This window comes from Mesoplodon densirostris, chromosome 3, assembly GCF_025265405.1.
Source record: "Mesoplodon densirostris isolate mMesDen1 chromosome 3, mMesDen1 primary haplotype, whole genome shotgun sequence".
In the NCBI taxonomy this organism is placed as follows: domain Eukaryota; kingdom Metazoa; phylum Chordata; class Mammalia; order Artiodactyla; family Ziphiidae; genus Mesoplodon; species Mesoplodon densirostris.
The window spans coordinates 27,270,969-27,292,274 of NC_082663.1; the positions used below are offsets into that span (position 1 = coordinate 27,270,969).

A 21,306-nucleotide genomic window follows, 5' to 3' on the forward strand; every position below is an offset into this window, starting at 1 on the left:
TTTGTTTAACACAAAACATAAGAAAGAAGTATGTTTCTCAAGTAGCACTGTAGAAACCACCAATTTCTTCAGTCGGGAATAAGCAGTGCTTTTTAGGTCATCCCACTAAGGACAGGAAGAACCATACTTCTATGTTATTTAGGTCTTGAGCTTGAAGGCTCTGGAAAACCATGTTCATTCCAGTACTGAATACTTTGTTATTACTAAAGATGTTTAAGTTAAGTAAGGGCAGGGACCTTTATCCATTGTTTACCAATTCATACTTGGTGTCTAACACAGTACGTGTTACTTCCTGGCAAACTGTAAGTGCTTAATAAATATTCGATATAACAATAAAAGAGGAAGTAACTGCGTAATCTAGGTATAGAGAAAAATTTCCAGTCCATTACAAAGGCAGAAACTTCATAAAGAATAAGAAAAATAGATTTAGATACCTAAATAAAAATCAATACATACATAACAACAAAGATTATTTAAAGGTAACATATTAATAATGGGTTAATAGCTATAATATAAGAAGTGTCTGTACAAATCAACAACAGGTAAGTTAAACAAATAAACAGGCAATTCACCACAGAAGAAATCTAAGTGGTTAAGCATGAAATAAAAATTTAATTTGCCTGCAATACAAACAATTAAAGTTGAAACAAAACTGGCTTTCATGTTTCACTCTCTCATTGGAGAGATTTTAATAAATTATAGAAGCAGTTCTCAAAGTGTGGTCCAGGGACCCTAGGTGGTTCCTGAGACACCTTCAGGGGGATCCATGACATCAAAATTACTTTCCTAATAATAATAACAAGACATTTGCCTTCTCCATTCTCATTCTCTTATGAGTGTACACTGGAGTTATCCAGAGGCAAAATGTGTTTATCACAACCTGTTGAGCAGAGAAGTAGATAGGAAAATCAGGCTACCTTAAGCTAGACATTAAAGGGATTTGAAAAAATATAAAACAATGTCATTCTCATTATTCTGGGGGAGAAATAGTTATTTTATAGTTAGCATATTATATTTATCCACCATATTATATTAATAAGTATGGCTGATCTAATACTATAATTATCAATATTTAACTACATTTTAACAAATACAAAGTCATTTTAAAATTAATTCATAAATATTTAAACTTCTCAGTTTTCATTTCTAATACAGTTTCACTAATACATTTCTAATACAGTAAATGTTGACAGCTATAATCCATATACACAAAAGCTCTTTGGAGTTTTGTAATTATTGAGTATAAAAGGTCCTGAGACCAAAAAGTTTGAGAACTAGTAAGTTAAACTATCCAGTACAGGCAAAAAGTATGGGTATCTGCCAGTCAAACATTTTCATTTCTGGGATTTTATTATTAGCAACTAATCATGATTTATGCAATAATATAGCCTCAAGGATGGTCAATGTAATAATTATAATAGGGAAATACTGTAAAAAACCTAAATATCTAACAATATGTAATTGGTTATAAGGAAAATTTTACATCTGCACAAGAGAATACTATGTAGCCATGGAAAATAAGATAAAATAATTCTAGCTTACTTTTTAAAAGAGTTGGTATGTAAACGAAAAAAAGTAGGTTATAAAATACACATACATTACACTTCTGTTTATATTTATCTTAATTATATTTTATTTTATTTTATTTTATTATTTTTTTTTTTTTGCGGTATGTGGGCCTCTCATTGTTGTGGTCTCCCCCGTTGCGGAGCACAGGCTCCGGACACGCAGGCTCAGCAGCCATGGCTCACGGGCCCAGCCGCTCCGTGGCATGTGGGATCCTCCCGGACCGGGGCACGAACCCGTGTCCCCTGCATCGGCAGGCGGACTCTCAACCACTGCGCCATCAGGGAAGCCCTATCTTAATTATATTTTAAAACTTGTACACAAATCCTCATAGCAGCAGTATTCATGATAGTCCAAAAGTGGAGATGACACAAATGTCCATCAGCTGATGAATAAACAAAATATGATACATACACATAATGGAATATTATTCACCTATAAAAAAGAAGTACTGATATACGCTACAACATGCATGAACCTTGAAAACATTATGCTAAGTGAAAGTAGCCAGGCACAAAAGACAACGTACTTTGTGATTCCATTTACATGCAATCTCCAGAATAGGTGAATCTATTGAGACAAAGTTTATTAGTGGTTGCCTAGGGGTAGAGGGAGGAGTTGTGGGGGGGAATAAGGATTGACTGCTAATGGGTTTGTGGTTTCTTTTGCAGGTCATGAAAATGTTCTAAAATTGATTGTGGTAATGACTGCACAACTCTGCGAATATAATAAAAACCAGTGAATTTTACCATTTAAAGATATGCCAATTACATCAGTAAAACTAAACATTTACATATCTCTTGAACACGTTTCTCATTTCTCCTTCCCTGTAGCTTCTGAAGTTTTTATAATAGACGTTTCCTGAGAAACAAAAACAAAAACAAAAAACCCCAAAACCCACACATTATTAATGTCTAGAAGCTACTAAATCTGATATTCTGGATATTTTTATCATGTAACCAAATGTTCTATTTTGCTTGTTTTAAACTGAGGCATTTATTTATAGTATTAAACTATTTATGTATTTAAATATATATGATACCATTTCCAACATAATTCCTAATACCAAGGACACAGTCAAATATTAGAATAGCCAATAACTTAGTTTTAATGCATTTCTCTCCTAGACCTAAGATCTTCCTGAGAAGTGAAAACTAAAAGTATATTAAATAGGGACATCCCTGGTGGTCCAGTAGTAAAGAATCCGCCTTACAATGCAGGGTACACAGGTTCGATCCTTGGTCAGGGAACTAAGATCCCACATGCTGCGGGGCAACTAAGCCTGCACACCACAACTACTGAGCTCACGTGCCTCAACTACTGAGTTCGCACGCCTCAACTAGAGAGCCTGCGTGCCGCAAACTACACAGCCCACACACTCTGGAACCCACGCGCCACAACTACAGAGCCCGTGTGCCCTGAAGCCTGTGTGTCACAACTAGAGAAGAGAAAACCCACACGCCACAACTAGAGAGAAGCCTGTGCGCCACAACGAAGATCCCACGCACCACAACGAAGATCCCGCACGCCTCAATGAAGATCCTGTGTTCCACAACTAAGACCTGACAAAGCCAAAAATAAATAAATAAATAAATAAAATAATAAATAAATCTAAAAAAAAGTATATTAAATAAATCTGGATTGCTCTGAATGGATGTCACATACTCAGAATAGCTAAGTTTTTTAGAAAGGCTAAACCACTTATCGTGCTATTAAAAGTTAAAGATACTACCTCATTTCCATTCTCCAGCGTTCCTCTTCTTCTCTTCTTCGCCAATACTCCTCTTTCTGCATTTGCTTCCTCATTTTCTCTTCTTGAATCTTTCTTGCTCGAATACTGGGTTTTACTTCTACTTGCAGATCTGGATTTACTTTTTTCTGTTAATACAGACAAGATATTTGAAAAAGCAGCAACCCCTCCAACAATCTACACGTATCTTTAAATCATACAATCCCACATATTCTTTCATCATAGGGGCTTTTATTTGCAAATTTCCTATTTTAAGAGTAAATGCAGTAAAATAAGTTGAATCAGAGGAAAAATTCAGAATACATTCATAAACATTCTTCTTTCCTTCCCACCCCCAAAATTCTTAGTTGTTCAAGTTTAAAGTGATACATTTAGTATGTAAAACATACATAACTTAGTGCTAACCAATAAAAGAAATCCTTAGAAGACTGATGGATATTAATTTTCGTTTGTAAGTAAATGATTCTAGATACCTGAGTGTGGGGTTAAAAAGTTTCTTTTCATCTAAATGTATTGCTCTTTAACAGATTACTTTTATTTTAACTTTCACTTCTGTGTTTAGAAAACATGAATCTCGTGCATTAGTCCAACCTAATTAAAAACTTTAAATACACTATTTAGATTTAACTTATCACTTGAAGTGTTTTCAATCAAGAATTCCTCATCTCATAATTCATTTTAGTGGGAATTCTGCCAAGATAAAGGAAAAGAATGGAGACCTGACACTTCTTTCAAACACTTCCTGTGATGCAATTATCTTTACATGATTACTCGATCCAAATAATGTTATAGCTTTATTTTGCCACTAAAAGTAATGAAATATGATATCGTTTTTTCCTAAGTATAACAAACTAGTCAATAAAAACTAAACATTTGACTCTATGTGAGACATTACATGCCAATTCTGGAGTGGGAGTTCACGGACTTAGTGAGTTATATTTAGAGGCCTTGTTTTTGCATCTAGAATGTTCCAAGACATATAAAAAGAGAAAATAGCTGAAATTTTACTCACTTTATATTGAAGTCTGTGTCTTCGTCCTTTTAAGTGCATCTCCTTAGCATTGGGATCATTAAAGCTGCACTCGCACAATTTGCAATGGAATCGAATTACTTTTCCTTCATCATTTCGTACCTTGATGTGGAAAAAAAAATTCAAGAATCACAACAGGAATGTTACAGTTGAAGATTTCAATTATATACAGGAATGTTACAGTTGAAGATTTCAATTATATACCTTCATGAGTTGTAAATAACTTTTAGAATTTGAAATGAGAAAAAAACAGGGCAATGTCTATACTTTTTAAAAAGGATAATCTACAGAAATGAACTAAAGGTTAGAATTTTTAACTGTAGCATACAAGACGTGTTAGCATGTATCTGGCTCTTGTAATTAACTTTTATTTTAATAGTTGTGTCTACATGTAAACATTTAGATTTAAACGCAATTAGATACCTTAAATTCTATAATAAATATTTACTCAATACTTGCTACTGGCCAGGTACTGTTCTTGGAAATGAAAATAAAGATAATGAAAGGCATTATTCACATTTATTTCTATAAAGCCCAAGACTTTATACATGTAACTTTATGGAAAACCAGTATCAATTTTTTTCTCACTGCACAACCAGTTAGGAAGACAAGTAGGCTAGAATGTTATTAAAAAGTCTACAGTGAATTCTAAGTTCAAATGGTGCAAGTTTAAAAAATTGGTTCTGAACTCAATTCTCTGAAGTTTAAGATTATTTTAACCAACATCACTGGCAATTAAGGTGTTCTGGCTGTACATTTTTTTTTTTTACTCTTTTAAGAGCTATAACTTTAATTAATTATTTTAAAAGAAGTTTATTAACCTTTAAATATCCTTTTTTTTTGGCTGCGCTATGCACGGCATTGTGGAGTCTTAGTTCCCCATCCAGGGATCAAACCCATGCCCCCAGCAGTGGAAGCATGAAGCCTTAATCACTAGACCGCCAGGGAATTCCCAAGAGCTATAACTTTAAATTAAAATTGTATGTAAAGCTATAACTTTAAATTAAAATTGTATACTTTCAAACTGCATAGCCCAGTTTTCCACCCTGTAAACAAAGAACTCAATATGTAATTTTTCTTGATGCGGAAAAGGATGAAGGAACAAATAAATATTTGCTAAAAATCTACTGTAGGCTAGGTACTGTGCTAGGTACTTTATTTCATTTAAGCTTTGTAACTTTGCTGGGAGATAACCAAATTTTATAGATGTAGACACTGAAGCTCAGAGAACTTGTTCTCTACAATTGTTCTACAATACAGCAAAAGTAAAGAGTAGGGCTACACCACTGTATGATAGTCTTTCTGCTAACAGCAAATATTTATCAAGCCCCTCTGACGTTCCCTCATCCTCCATTTATTGAGTTACTTTGTCTGTAAAACAGGAATAGTTTTCTAATCAGCTTGAGAAATCAAATAAACAGTATCTGTTAAATCAGCAACCTTAATTTTACACATGAAACTGACTGTTTGGAAGGAAGTATTTGCTGTCTTTGTCATTTCTGCTGCTCACAATTTTTATTACTTTTTATGTTCAGAAGAACAGTGGAAGGGTTGTATTAAAAGAATGCCTGCCAAATAGATGGAAAGTTACTTCACACCACAGTGATGGCTGTCAGCAGGGAAAGAGAGAAGTTAACAAAAAAAATTGTGATGTCACTTAGGCAAGCTTAAAAAAAAAACCCTTCAACAAAGATGCCTTTGATATTCCTTTTTAAGTAATCTAAACCTAAAATATAATTGAATGTAATTTAATTATACATGTAAAGCATGCTTGTAACAAAGACACACGTCTTCCCTTTATCTGATCTCACAGCACTAGTATTCTCAAATCAATACCTCCTCCACATAATCATGGCCCACCGGCTGCACGTCACTCTGCAAAGCAGCAAGGGACGCAGGTGTGACTGGTTCTGACACTGTGTCTGGCTTTACTTCCGGGATCTGTACAGCAGTGACAGGAGTGCTTTTAGCACATTCGGTTCCTTTTAAGTCTTCTGTTTTATTTCCTGTTGATTGCAGCTTATTACCACCTAGAAGAGCATAAAAGAATTATAGTGATTTAAATTTTCTTTTTGTGTAATGTATGGCCTGATACAACAAGAACTTCAAATAAAGTTCTGATCTTTTCTACCAATTGTCAAACTCCTGTCTGACACAGAGCAGGTCAGAAGTTTGAAGAGCCATGTAAACCACTTGGCTTTTTTATCTTATTAATTAAACACATGTCTGAATTTTCTTTCCCCTTCTCTACGTCCCAATATCCAATGGTGCTCTCTGTCCCCACCATGGCTCTTATGGGATCAAGTACCTAAAAGTAAATAGCAAGTACCTGAAATGGTAGAGTCTAAGCCTAAATCATGCTTATATCCCTTTGCCATGGAATGGGGCACTGTCCTAAGTTCTAGTAATATAATAATAAGACTGTCTTTGAGGTGCCAACAATTTAAAGGAATATATAAGTCATTAGAGTACAATGTGGCAAGTGCTGTTATAAGTACTAACAGAGTATTGTGGGAATGTAAAGGAAAGGAGCCACAACCCTTTAAACTGACCCAGTTAAGAATGGCTTTACCAAGGGTATGACACTTGAGCTGGGCTTTGAAAGAAGAGCAATGAGTATGAACTGTTAGGCAGAAAAAAAGAGAATGATGTCTAAACAGAAAGAGTAGCACGTACAAGAAAAGCACAAAGACATGGTGTTAAAAAGACTATGGTAAATTCAAAGAAGACTCAGTAATTCAATATGAATTACTACCGAGATAGAGGTGATGATATGAGACAGGGGTCAAACTGTGAAGAGCCTTGGATGACATAATGAAGGAATACAGAGTTTTTCCCTATATGCAAGGGGAAAGCCACAGAAAATTTTTAAATAACAGACTAACACAATTTGATACTTATTTTTAAAAAATGACTTTGACAAAAGTGTTGGAGAAACTGGGTACAGTAAGAGACAAAGCTCTGAGGAAGAGACTTCGAAGGTCTAAAAACAAGGCAGTGGCTGTGAAGAGGAAACGACACTTTTTGGAGAAATACTGTAGTGACAGAAACAAAAGGACTAGATAAACGACTGGAGGAGGCAATAAATAAGAAGAAATGATGTCAGTGAAGTTCTCCATGTGAAAAAGCAGCAGTTTTATGAGATTATTTCACGGTACTCTTGTGATGAGATAAAAAGTTAGAATGACACACTAGTAGGAATCAACAGAACCATACAGGTAGTGACCAGGAAATACCTAAACTATGGCTCTAGAACTCAGGTGGGGGCTTTGAATTGGCCCAACTGGTTTTAAACTCACTGCATACACAGTGGAATAGATGAGACCACTCGTGAATACTAGGTAAGTGAGATGAGGTCCAAAATCAGAATCTTAGGAACACCACCAGTTAATGAACATGAAGGCAGGAGAACCAATAAAGATACCCAAGGAAGAGGTGAGTGGACATGGAACAGAGAGACAGAGGCATATCTTAAGCTTTAACGTATAGCAGTCAACTGTGTCAAATGTTAGAGAGGTCAACAGCATGAAACAGAAAACTGGCCACTCAATCAATCAGGCAAGTAGGTCTTTGGTGACTCCTGAAAGCAGTTTCAGAAAAGCACAGAGTCGAAACACTGTAAGAGTCTGAGGACTGGATAGTAAGTAGAGAAAATAAGAATTATGTTAGTAGCCTGAGAAATGGGAAAATATATACACATATTTTTTTAAGATTATGAAAGACACAGGTATACCTGTTGGCTGAAGAAAAGGGAACTGAAAAAATTTCAAGAAAAAAATAGATATATGATTGAATAAGGTCCCAGGAAAAGAGGAGAAGACTGATACAACAGCAAAAGTAGAAGGGTTAGCCCTGGAATGGAAGAGAAACATCACTTTTAACAGAGTTAGAAGGAACACAGAGAATCTTCAGTACTTGCCAACAAAGTTTATTTTGGGTGTAGATGTTTTCTTGGCAGCCATATTTGCAGGCACTGCTGATACTTTAGTGTTGGCTGTGCTATTAAGAGACGAGTTTCCTGTAGTTGTAAGACCTTTCACTGAAGAAGTTGCAATTGATGAAGTATTCACAGTACAATTGCTTGCTGCAATGCTTGAAGGAGAGGCAGTTGGTTTTGAAGCAGACACGGCTGTTGAAGAAGTAGCTTGGCTAACAACGTTTGGTTCTGTTGAAGGAATGGGTTTGCCAAGTTTTGTGTGTAATTTAACCACCTACAAAATAAAAGCATATTTATTTGTCAGGAAACTCAGAGAATGTAAATTTTTTTTAAAAAAATCTGTCTAAAAAAATATATAAAATAAAAAAAATAAATTAAAAAAAATAAAAAGTCTGTCTAAAAGACACTATAAAATGAAAATCTTAACTATATTTTTCTTTGTTGTATTTTTTGTTATATATTTTTAGATAAAAACTTATTACTTTCAAAATAATCTCCGTGAAGCAAATATGGATACATATTCCATCTACCACCAGGTAAGGAAATGACTTGGCCACATGCTTACCAACCTAGTTGTAAGCATGACAAAAGGCGGAAAACAATCACATGACTCAATTTCCAGTTGGTGGAAAAAAACGATCTAGTTAAATTTAAAGAAGAAAGGTCTCCAGTCTTTCCTTCCTTAAGCAAAGAGTATTTGATGTCACCTTTATATACATATAAGCAAGGTGTATAATGCACTCAAAGTTTTCAAATTTCGAAGCCACCTTTACTTTAAACCCCCCACTGAAAAAGGAAAAGAAAACAAGAGTAAGACATAAGGGTGTGTGGGAAAAAAACACCTACTTTCTGATGCTTAGCACCACGAATGTGGGCAGCATACGCATCTGCTCCTGTACAAGACACATCGCAGAGCTCACAACGTAGCTGATTTTGAGTCCCACGAGTGGAGTTGTTGCTGCTGCTGGTATTCTGTGAGGCTTTCAATGCGGCTTCTTTTTTTTTATGTTTCTGCCCTTCTAAATGTTCTTTGTAAGTCTGTTTCAAACAAAAAGAATAAATTTTGCTTCACTAATTTTCTATCTACATCATTTGAAATTATTCAATTCTCAAACCTCTAACACTCATTAAACAATCAGCAGTACACATTTTTTAAACACAACTGAACAACAGCATGTGGTTTCCCTACACACATGATGTATCTGTGGTTCTCTGTACCTTGTTTTCCAAGAATACATTTACCTAACACTTTCTTTTATTTTTCAAACACAGAATGCATTTTCACATAGAATCTGTGTTAGAATCCATGCCACCCTGAACAAAAGCCTATTTAAAATATTTAACAGCCAAAATTTTATCTCTTTTGAAGGAAAAATAGTATTATTGTAATACTAGCCATCAAAATAGTGAAATTATATATTAAAAATTGTCTTCAGGGCTTCCCTGGTGGCGCAGTGGTTAAGAATCCACCTGCTAATGCAGGGTACATGGGTTCAAGCCCTGGTCCAGGAAGATCCCACATGCTGCAGAGCAACTAAGCCCGTGCGCCACAACAACTGAGCCTGAGCTCTAGAGCCCACAAGCCACAACTACTGAGCCCGTGCGCCTACAGCCTGTGCTCCACAACAAGAGAAGCCACCACAATGAGAAGACCATGCACTGCAACCAAGAGTAGCTCCCGCTCGCCACAACTAGAGAAAAGCCAGCACGCAGCAACAAAGACCCAATGCAGCCAAAAATAAAAAACAAAACAAAACAAAAAACCATTAAAAAAAAATTGTCTTCAATGCAGATGACTGAAGAAGGTAGCTTTATTAATATGAGAGGAGGTCAATAAGGACTGCTGGGTAGTTTGTTTTTTCTTGAGTGGGGCTAGATAGTTACTCTTTCCTATATTATTTAAAAAATTGTTTTAATACAGACATATGATTAGCATAAAATTATATATACAGCATAGAAACTCAGAGCTCGATGAGACTTTGGAGATTAACTAAAACAACAATTTTCTAAATTTTAAACAAGAGAATCCTTCCTCAAAATGAAATCTTGTGCACAAGTAAGGAAAGTTACTGTTTTTGAAACAAAAGAGGAAGGCGTAAGACCTAGCCATCTGATTCTCCTCTCACTATCTGCGGCAGTCTAAAGTGGCTCCGTGAAGCAGTCTGAACCTCAATAATTTAGGACAAGTCCTTATTACAGAACTGAGGAAACAGAAGCCCAAAGAAGTTAAGGTCTCCAAGTTGCCCCGGGCCACAAGATAGTTGCAGAGAGGACTGGAACCATGGCCCCTTATATATGAACCAACTTATTCTCCCTCCTTATGTCTACACTAGACTCTTAACTCACCCTACCTCACCACCTCAATGGTATTTTTCTCTAAGGCTCGTTAACCCGTTATGGCACTGCCTCTGACTTGCAGAAGTACCCTTGGCCTGTTCTTGTGTAACCATCCAGCTCCCCCAGATCTATGGTCAGCCTTATATATATACTCATTCTAAATGCTGCAATTAACCTATCACCCTAGAGCCATGTTCTATCCTTTTATATGGTACCACATATTCAACAAGTCTCTTATGGTTTGCATTTGCCACTCATAGCATCATTACCTTTAAAACAGTCACTACTGATGTTTTAAAGATACACTCCTCAAACCCTAAAACCAACATTCTTGTTCCCGTTCAGTTTAATCCTGGGTTGCTGCAAACATTCCCCACCTGTCTCCTCTCCCCCAGCCAAGTAATCACAATGAACCTGTTTCCTATCATACTGAAAATAGGAAAAAAGGTTTTATGTTACTAGCCACATATATTAAAATATTCCCTAATTCGGTGTAACTCAGCAAATGCTGGTAACTGAAAATACCCTACAAATTCTGTTTTGAAAAGTAGACAGAACTAATCTAGTAAATTAAAAAGAAGATACACAGGTTGGGCAAGGGTGGGAGTGGATATAACTGGAAGAAACTACCAAAGAGTCAAAATCTGGTCTTTTCAAATACTATGCCTTTTGTCTGCCAAACTGCTTATCAAATTTTTATACGAAAACTAGATACTCTTAAATAAAGTATTAACAAATAAAGTTGGGAAGGGAGCTGAATTCACTAGATTTTATCAACAGACTCTTCCCTAAATCACTTATTTTAAGTTTAGCAACAGGAAAAAAACAAAAAACAAAAAACCCAACCACTGAAGACTCATGGTAAAGCATACAACATAAGTACCTGTGGTCCAGCACAGCTGATCTTACAAACATCACAATAGTGAATCTGGGGTGGTTTGGGAGGCTGTTTTGGTTTCAGTTGTTTATTTTGGAATGGTGCTTTTTTAGTGAAGGTGGTCCCTGTCCAAGCAGCTGTTGCAGCAGCTGCTGCCGCTGCCGCCGCCGCCTGCTTCTGTTGCTGCTGCTGCTGTTGGTAGTAGGAGGACGCAGCTGAATACACGGCTGCTTCGTAACCTGAATAAGATGTACCTTACAGATAAAATCAAACAAAGGTTATGTTACATAATTATAAAAGGCCAAGATAAATGCTATGAATTTAAATCCAATAAATGCTGCTAATAAAGGTAGGTTTACATGTGCATTTTTACAAATAAAGTATATCTCACAAAACCTGGGGAAAAAAATCTCACTCATCTTCCTTTTAATGTAAGTCAACCAACATAGTATTTACGCAATACGTGCCAGGTGTCATGGAGATGTGAAGTAAGAATAAGATTTGGTCCCTGCTTTCAAGAAGGCTTATAGTTCCGTTGGAGGGAAGTGATAGGCTTGATAAACTTATGTGGTTATGGAACCTGTTATTAGTATTTCGCCAAGCAGAATTCCTCTGAATAATTTGGGAAGTGCTGGATTTGAGGCAGAGTCTGAACTAGGATACTAGAAAGGAAAAAAAAATAAAGTCATGAAAGTAAGATTTTACATGCTTGGTGGCTTAGAGGATAAAATATGTGAAAGAAGAGGAAAACACACAAAGATGACACCAAGATTCTGAATCCCAGGGACTGACTGATGGGTTGTGCAACCAATAAAAGCAAGGAGCTGACAGAAGCTGGTCTGGAGAGGCAAGGTGAATAAAGCTTAGCAGAAGTCCATAATATGGAGCTGGAGGTCAGATGAACACCTAGGACGACAAAGAAAAGATTTTGAAATAAAGAACCAAATACACTGGTTCTCATCTTCCAAAAGGTGAAAAAGCACTGAATTTTCTGGTTAAATGTATGGATTCTATCCATTTCCATTGTTCAAAGTCTTTGATGAATAACACATTAGACTAGTTATTGATATAATATATACATGCTGTTTATGTTATGATGTATAGATTTAAAAATCTATAAAAGCTTGTGACAAAGCTTGTGACAAAGTTGATGATTTTATTTATAACCCTATCGCAAAACTGGAAAACTCACTGCTTCCTAAACTAAGATCTCTGGAAATTTGTTGGACTCCCTAATTATCATCCTTTCCCCTAAAGTGGAAATGAGTGGGCCAAGAGTTAAGGCTCAAGAGAGAGATTCCTAGTTGCCATGATGGCACAGGAGAACTACTTAAGGAAAACTGAACTTTTTGGTATCTCAAATGCAGGCTGCTATACTGAGGAGTAAAGACTTATGACACATTGACTCCAATATATCTTACACACACAGGGGAGAAAATACGAATTGGAAAGGTGAAGGTTAAGATGCATGGGAAATCAGTATCATAGGAATCTGAAAGTGGAGAGAGAGCGGGGAAGGAAGTAGTTGGGCAACTTTTATGAAAAACCTTCATAGACTTATGTCAGGTTATTAAATTATATAAATGCTTATGAAGATATAAAGAAAGAAAATGTGGTAACGGAAGAAAACACCTAAAAATGAAAGTAGGAAGAAGCAGGTAAACACATCAATAATAAGGATATGATCAGAGTTCTAAAAATTAGAAAACACTTGGTATAACTGGTTAAAAGAAAAATTCTATAAATCAATAAATTCTTTGTCAGTCCTACCAGTGGCCTCTATTACTGAAGTTTGTGATAAAAGAATATAATTCAGCTCACAGCCAAATACTTTCACATTTATAGTCGGAAACATGTACAGTTTATATTTCACTCTTTAAACAACACCATAAAATTGTCTGATTTTTAAAATAACAAAGCTACTTGTGGATTATTACTGGTTAGGACCATAATTTTTATATGAAATCTTTATAACAGAAAATTTCCAAATGACTAGTTGTGTATAGGAACTTTAAACATGCTACTTAAAATATAACTTCATGAATTATGTATCAAGAAAATAAAAAGGAGAATAAGGGCAGCAGCATCCTACAACGCTAGATGACCAGGACTTCTAGGTTTTTTTTTTTGTTCCTCTGGCAGCACCTCACAGCTTGCGGGATCTTAGTTCTCCAACCAGGGATTGAACCCAGGCCTGCAGCAGTGAGAGCGCTGAGTACTAACCATTGGAAACGCCAGGGAATTCCCTAGGTTTAAAAATGAGAATCCACACTACGGGAGGCAGTGTTCCAGACACAGTGAAGTCTCAAAACAGAACTACAAGTTAGGTATTGCAGGTATTACTATACTTACTTTAGAGATGAAAAAACTAAGGCTAAGAGATCGTAAGGTCCTCTGTGTTATTTAAACAACAAAAATCACTAGGTTAAGCATAATATTTACAAAATAACCTCCTTCATTTGTACACATGTAGTCTAAAACTAATAAAAAGGTAAGCTAATTATAGCTTACTACTTAGCTTTTTTAAAAAAAATCAAAGCATAAACTGAAAGGTAGGCTGAAGGTTCTGGAATTCTGCTAAGGAACACCTTTAAATCTCCTATAACTACTAGGAAACAAACGTATATTTCTTATAAAGCACTAATGGGAAAATAAATATAAGGATGTGTCTCTAAATTAAGTAAAAGCTCAATTTGGAAATGCTAAAACAGTTTCACTTAAAAAGCACCTTTATTATAAATACTTGTCAATTAGAAAGTTGCATAATTATAGCAGTTAAAATATAATTTTTAAAGGTATGGTATCAGAAACAAAAACTATCACTTCAACAGTAAATGCATCATACTACAAGTCATCATTTAGTAGGTACCAATACTCTGGAACTCATTTTTAATGAGATAAAAAGAATAGCTGACTTAAGTTGTAGCTGATATAAAATTGCAGATACAGAATTCAGAAGCCCTAATAATGATCTCTCTGGATGGCAATTTCACATTGTGTATCACATGTTCTTTAAAAAGTGTATACTCTGATGTAACAGTTCCAAGTCTAGGAATTTATCCTAGGGAAACAACTGGCAAACACACAAATCTTTACATAAAAGGATTAGTTTACCTAGTGTCGTTTCTAGTTTTTCCTTAATATGAAACTAAGTGTCCCCAAAAAGAACTTTTAAAATGTGGCACATGCATACAATAAGACAGTATTAGTCATTAAAAACTATGTTTTTCTAAGCATAGATCTTGGTTTCTAAATACCAATGCCATACAGAAACCAAGGCGCTCCTTTGTGAAATGGCTAATTGTGAGTCTAGGGCAGGAAAGGCTCAAAGTTGTGGTTTTGCATTTTATTTATTCCTTAATATACTGTCTTGTTCTGTGCAGGATTTAGGGTGATATGGGCAATTTCAGTTCTTATCTCTTGATGTTTTGTTGCATCTTGGCTGTTAGAAGCCTAGCTACTGAATTTTAAAAATATTTTTTTATTTCTCAGAGGTTTTTTATCTCTTACCCTATGTCAAATGCTATGTTGGATGCTAGGGATACAATGGTGAATCAGGCAGAATAACATCTTACTGTGCCAGAAAGGAAAGAAGTACTCAAAGACAAATGATGCCAAGTTCAAGACTCAGAGCTGGTTTGAAAAGGATCTCACTGGCCAAATTTGGGACACTGTGTGCCTCAGAAAGAAAAATGAAAGCAATGGATACTACATTGAATAAAAAAGGAGCCCACAGTAATACTAAAAAAGGGGTGAGGGGACTCCTCTTTAGGGAAGAATGTCTAAGAATCCAAATCCTTTTACATTGATTCTTAGTAAAAGGACTTTGCATTCACCATTGGAGAACCTGATTCAGTTACTGAGACTTTCATAGGATCTAACACCTTAGACAGAAAGGTAGTTGAGTAATAGGCCCACAGATTACTTGGTTAATTATAAAATGGAAAAAGGTATCTTTACAATGGAAAGATCTGGTAGTCACCACATTAATCAGTGATTATACTTGGCACCATCAATAAGGAATAAACTGACATTATTTATTTTGTGCACCTGATGTGCTGAAATGTAATGCTCACATAGGTAGTTTAATTAACTAAAAAGCTGCCAGAATCTAAACATAAAAGAAATCAGGTAAATCTAGACTGTGGGATATTCTACAAGACGACTGGCCTGAACTCTTCAAAAACATCAAGGTCATGAGAGACAAGATAAAAACAGGGGTTATTCTACATTAAAGGAAACTGAAACTAACAACCAAATACAACCCATAATCCTTGACTGGACCCTAAATTTAAAACAAAGCACAAACACAAATACATTAACTACAGAGAAAGCCCAGCCATAAAAGACATTTGTGGACAACTGGAAAAAATTTATTAGATAATATCCATGTCCAATTCCTTATCTGAATTGTGGCTATATAAAAGAATGACCCTATTCTTAGGAAATACATGTGGAAGAATTCTAGGCAAAGCACCATGTTGCCTGCAACTTATAAAACACTGCTGAACCATTTGAAAATATGTTTAAAGAGAGGCGAGATAAAGCAAATGTGACAAAATAATACTTGGTGAGTCTAGGTAAATGTTGTGCGGGCATTTGTTGTACTATAATATTTTTTCACTTTTCTGCAGAATTAAAATTTTCTAAAATTGGGGAAAAAACATGAATCCAAGGAATGGTATATCTCTATACTTAGAAAGGGCATTCACAATGAGGAAAGGCGTTTACACTACAGTAGATACAAGACAAATTCATTTTTATAAAGAAACCATGATGTTTATATATGCATATTCCCATGGAAGAAAGTCTAGAAGGACATGCACTAAAATATTAATGGTAATCAGTGTCTAGGGGTAGATGTCTAGTAATTTAATTTTTTCTCCTTTTTTAATCCATACTTTCAAGGTTTAAAATGATGTATTACTTACATAATAAAGCAGTAAATAAAAATAATTATCTTCATTCTGTGTAAGGTATATTCAAGCAACTGAGAGAGACAAACACTGAGACAGAGAAAAGATAAAGGGAGAAGGAGCACAGGCAGGAGAGAAACAAGGAATAGGAAAGGATACTATCATATTCCTTATTTTGTTAAAGCTAATGTGGATTTTTTTTTTTTAGTGTCCAAACAGATTTCATTGAAGTAACTCCATTTACAGTTATAACTAGCTAATCAGAGAAAGGCAGAAAAGTTGTATCTGGGCAATCCCGAATACCAACATCTCCTCATGCCAGTTCATTTCCACATGGCTGTCTTAATTAACTTATAAATGTGTTCCTATTGCTCCCCTTCTTGAGATCTCCTCTTTGGCACCCTGTCTGCCCACAGGATAAACACAGACACCACAGCAGACCCTACAGAACTTTCCACACTGACATTTCCAGCCTCAGCTCCTGACAGTTACCCCATGTATCCTGTATTCCAGCCACAATGAACTGTTGATCCCAAATACATCATGCCTGCCTGATTTCTATCCCTAGCACCAAGCACAGGATTTGACATAGGGTAAGAGATTAAAAAATCTCTAAAAAATAAAAAAATAGGTTAGAAATTCAGTAGCTAGGTTACCACAAAAACATCAAGAGGTAATAAATGCAACGGCCTATGTCACCTTAAATCCTCCATGGAACAAGACAGCATATTAAGGAATAAATAAAATGCAAAACAACAACAAACCATACAGTAGTACAAGGCTAAGTGTCTTCAAAAAAGCCATGTGTGGGCTTCCCTGGTGGCGCAGTGGTTGAGAGTCCGCCTGCCGATGCGGGGAACACAGGTTCGTGCCCTGGTCCGGGAGGATCCCACATGCCGCGGAGCGGCTGGGTCCATGAGCCATGGCCGCTGAGCCTGCGCGTCCGGAGCCTGTGCTCCGCAACGGGAGATGCCACAACAGTGAGAGGCCCACGTACCACAAAAAAAAAAAAAAAAAAAAAAAGCCATGTGTGACTTTCATCACTGCAACACTACAAAGTACCTCAGCTGGAAATTAGGAAGAGCAGTGGGCACAGCAAGAAGGTTTTAGTAATTCTTCTTCTGCAGGGAAAATATATGATTATTTAAGGAAAGTAAATCTACTCTGTCCTTCCAAGAGATGTGTTATATAACCATCATCTTATGGATGTTTATAAAGGCCCCCAATATTTTCAAGGTTACTTATTCCTGAGGATAAACATGAAGATATAGCTCCTTGAGAGCTGAAAAAAACAACATAAAGAATCTGTCAGTGGTTATTTCCTGAAGTTAACTTTGAATTTTCAAATTTATTTGGAAAAGTCAGACAGGAAATGACCCTACAGAATACTAGGTGTTATTTTATCTAATTAATAAAAAACAAACAAACAAACAAACAAAACCCTTACAACTTTGATTATGGTTCATCTGTCACATTATGCACATATATTTATATTAATGCCTATCAATTAATTCAACTCTTGCTACTGGGAGTAAGATCATTCCATAGAAAATCAAGATAGTTTCTTAGTGAGTCTCTTTTTAATTTGCTTACTCATTTAAACACAGTTTATCAGCCTTACCAGAATAAGTAACTGCCGTGGTACTATAAGTAGCACTCTGGGTATAGGACGGCACCACAGTAGCTGCAGCTGCTACTGGCTGTACGGTGGAGGATACAGGATATATGGAGAAAGTAGTGGTAGCTGGACTTGGTGTGGCTGGTTTTATGGCTGTCACTTGTCGAGTTTGCTGGGCTTGTGTATACTGAGTTGCACCTTGGCTATAACCTGCTTTAGGGGCTAAATTGGGAAAGAGACATCAGAAAATTAGAAGGGTGAACCACTATAGTTACTGTACCAATATCCTAGGAAAAAAAATGTAAACATCATTAACTGTAAATTTTATGTTAGCAATTTCTTCTTGATAAAATTCTTATCACCAACTTAATAAAATATAACATCTGTATAAATTTACTATCCCTCCACATATGCTTTTTACATATTTCCAAAATGACATTTGTCAAAATTTGCCACTAACTAAAACACCAGCACTATTTAAAACATATTAGCAATAAACAAAGTTTTTAGAAAAGGGTATGTGTGTGTGTATTTGGGCTAGTCAGTCTACTTGAGAGTTATGCTTAATATTGGGAACAGAATAGAGAGAGCCTCAAAGTATAATTTAAGTCACAGTGAAGTTTTCAATGTTTAATTACATGGAACTTGTTCATATACTATTATGGCATTTTACTGATTTATCCATAGTGAACTTCAATCTAATTACAACCCACAAGGTGCTACTGACTTAATTCTTCAAATGTCAATAGTATGAGTACAGCTGTTCTTAAATGGCTACCATTAATGTCTCTGCTAAACTTTCCACTGCCCTTGAACATATTAAAACAAATGTATACTTTAAGAATCTTATGAGACTTATTATCACTAAATTAATAATTAATCCGTTATTAATGATCAGTAAAGCATACAAATGTAATTTTCTGAGAAAGGCCCAAATATCAGGCGCCAAACTCATTTCATGCCTAGTTAAGTAAAGGTACTTGAAATAAATAGCACTTAAGAATTTATAAAACTTTTCCTACACATAGTATGAAATTTGATCCACACAACATATAGATGAGTACAACATTTTACCAAAAAACCCTGATGTCCAGGAGCTAAATGATTTACAGAAGTCACATGGTCAATGTCAGAGTTCAGACTACACCAAGGTCTTCTGACTCTTAGATTACTTCAGTACTCTTAAGCACAATCTATCTAACCTTGGTAACTAATCAGGAAGTTCATTATAGTTCACTGTACCCACAAATCATTAGAAAAGAGATGATAAGAAAAGTCAGGGTCATTATAATGCAAAATATTTTTAAACCACTTTTAAGGGACTCATAAAATCAATCTTAGAACTAAAAGTACCCTAGAAAGATTTGAGTCAGGACTTCCCTGCTGGCACAGTGGTTAAGAATCCGCCTGCTAATGTAGGGTACATGGTCTGGGAAGATCCCACATGCTGCGGAGCAACTAAGGCTGTGCACCACAACTACTGAGCCTGAGCTCTAGAGCCTGAGAGCCACAACTACTGAGGCTGTGCGCCACAACTACTGAAGCCCGCGCACCTAGAGCCCACGCTCTGCAACAAGGTAAGCTACCACATGAGAAGCCTGTGCACCAAAACGAAGAGCAGCCCCCGCTTGTCGCAACTAGAGAAAGCCCGTGCACAGCAACGAAGACCCAATGCAGCCAAAAAATAATAAAATAAAATAAATAATAATAAAAAAGTATTACTCAAAAATAAATCAAATAAAATAAGATATAATTAAAAAAAAAAAAAGACCTGAGTCAACTACCCCATTCACAGATAAGAGAACAGAGATGAAATGAGGTAAAAAATCACTTGCCCACATTGTGGTAATGCCAGTGCTAGAAACCAATTCTACTCTTTCCTAATTCAAGGCTCTACCCACACTCTCATGGTCCTTCAAAAATAATTAAAATAAAGGAGTTGCTATTTTTCAGAACTAAGAGAGCTTTGCTTTCAAAGTTCTCAATTAAATCTCTATGAAAAAAACCCCATCTTTTAAAGACTACAAATATGTAGGTTTCTTTGCAAACAAAATACTTCCTGCATTCAAACCATTAATATATACCGTAATATCAGTGGCTGGTAATGGAACCAACTGTCATTACAGATCAGAGAAAGATGAGTTAAAAGTATGGGTCCACAGGAATTCCCTGGCGGTCGGAGTGGTTAAGACTCTGAGATTTCACTGCTGAGGGCCCGGATTCAATCCCTGGTTGGGGGACTATTAATCCCACAAGCTGAGCGGCACAGCCAAAAAAAAGAAAGGGTCCACAAAATGGAAACCATACTAGGGCCTCCACTAGTTACAAAGGCAGTCAGCAGTTATGTCTGGGCATTTCAGACAAAGAGAAGAAGGTGGCCAGAAGGTATTGCCACAACTTCTTTTGTACAGCTTATTTCAACAGGAAAAGAACTATAATCTGAAGAACAGATATGAAATACACTTCCAGGAAGGAAGGACATGATTATGAATTGCCTCCAAGATCTTCTCTCTTTGGAACTCAAAGGCATTCTTACGGAGAAAGAGAAGGACATGGTTAGAACCTGCCCCTCAAGGTAATATAACACAATGAGTTTAGATGGATTCAAAAGCATATATTCGTTAAAAAACACCTTGAATAATATGTTTCAACAGTGTACAATGAAAGGGCATATGTTAATAAAACCCACCTGTCTGATAGTAGGTCTCAGCAACAGAAGGCTGAGGCTGGGCGGCAGCAGCTACAGCAGCTGCAGTTGCTGTTGGCTGTTGGTAGTACTGCTTACTATCATAAGCTACAGCAGGAGCTGTGGATCTTACATATGAGTATGAGTCCTAGAGAAAGAGAAGGAAAGAAAATCTTGCTATGAGTGAAGTGGCAGATGGAAAAAAACCTTCATCTTTACTATATTAAAAACGCAGTAAAAGAAAACAAAAGCCTAAGTATGTATGAACAGAGACAGAAGATTCAAATTCAATACAAAGGGCATTCATTTTGGACTTCATCAAATAAGGTCAAAACCATTTTAAGCAGTATGCTTAACTTTTACAATCAGAAAAATCATCAAAATTTTAAAATAAGCATTATTTTTTTTTAAAAAATTAATTTTATTAAAAAATTGCTTGGCGGATCTGCCTTAAAGATGGATCCCACAGTAAAGAACACCTGGGTGTTCTAAGCTTTGTGACTGTTCCAGCTTTCTTTTCATTCTTCCTTATTTACTACTATTCATTAACATAATGATGAGTAGGAGCTTCCAGGTGGAGGAAAGGGGA

At 36.0% G+C, this 21,306-nt stretch overlaps 1 protein-coding gene across 1 annotated transcript in view; it reads right to left on the minus strand.

Moving 5' to 3' along the window:
- ZFR (zinc finger RNA binding protein) overlaps positions 1-21,306 on the minus strand; it is a 78,495-nt gene that overhangs the window by 37,004 nt on the left and 20,185 nt on the right. Inside the window, exons 4-11 of the mRNA XM_060092764.1 lie at positions 20,721-20,865; positions 18,035-18,253; positions 11,504-11,751; positions 9,130-9,321; positions 8,266-8,557; positions 6,183-6,376; positions 4,329-4,448; positions 3,299-3,444 (exon numbers count right to left, since the gene is read on the minus strand). Of these exons, the coding sequence (XP_059948747.1) occupies positions 3,299-3,444; positions 4,329-4,448; positions 6,183-6,376; positions 8,266-8,557; positions 9,130-9,321; positions 11,504-11,751; positions 18,035-18,253; positions 20,721-20,865 (1,556 nt within the window). The remainder of the gene's footprint in view (positions 1-3,298; positions 3,445-4,328; positions 4,449-6,182; positions 6,377-8,265; positions 8,558-9,129; positions 9,322-11,503; positions 11,752-18,034; positions 18,254-20,720; positions 20,866-21,306) is intronic.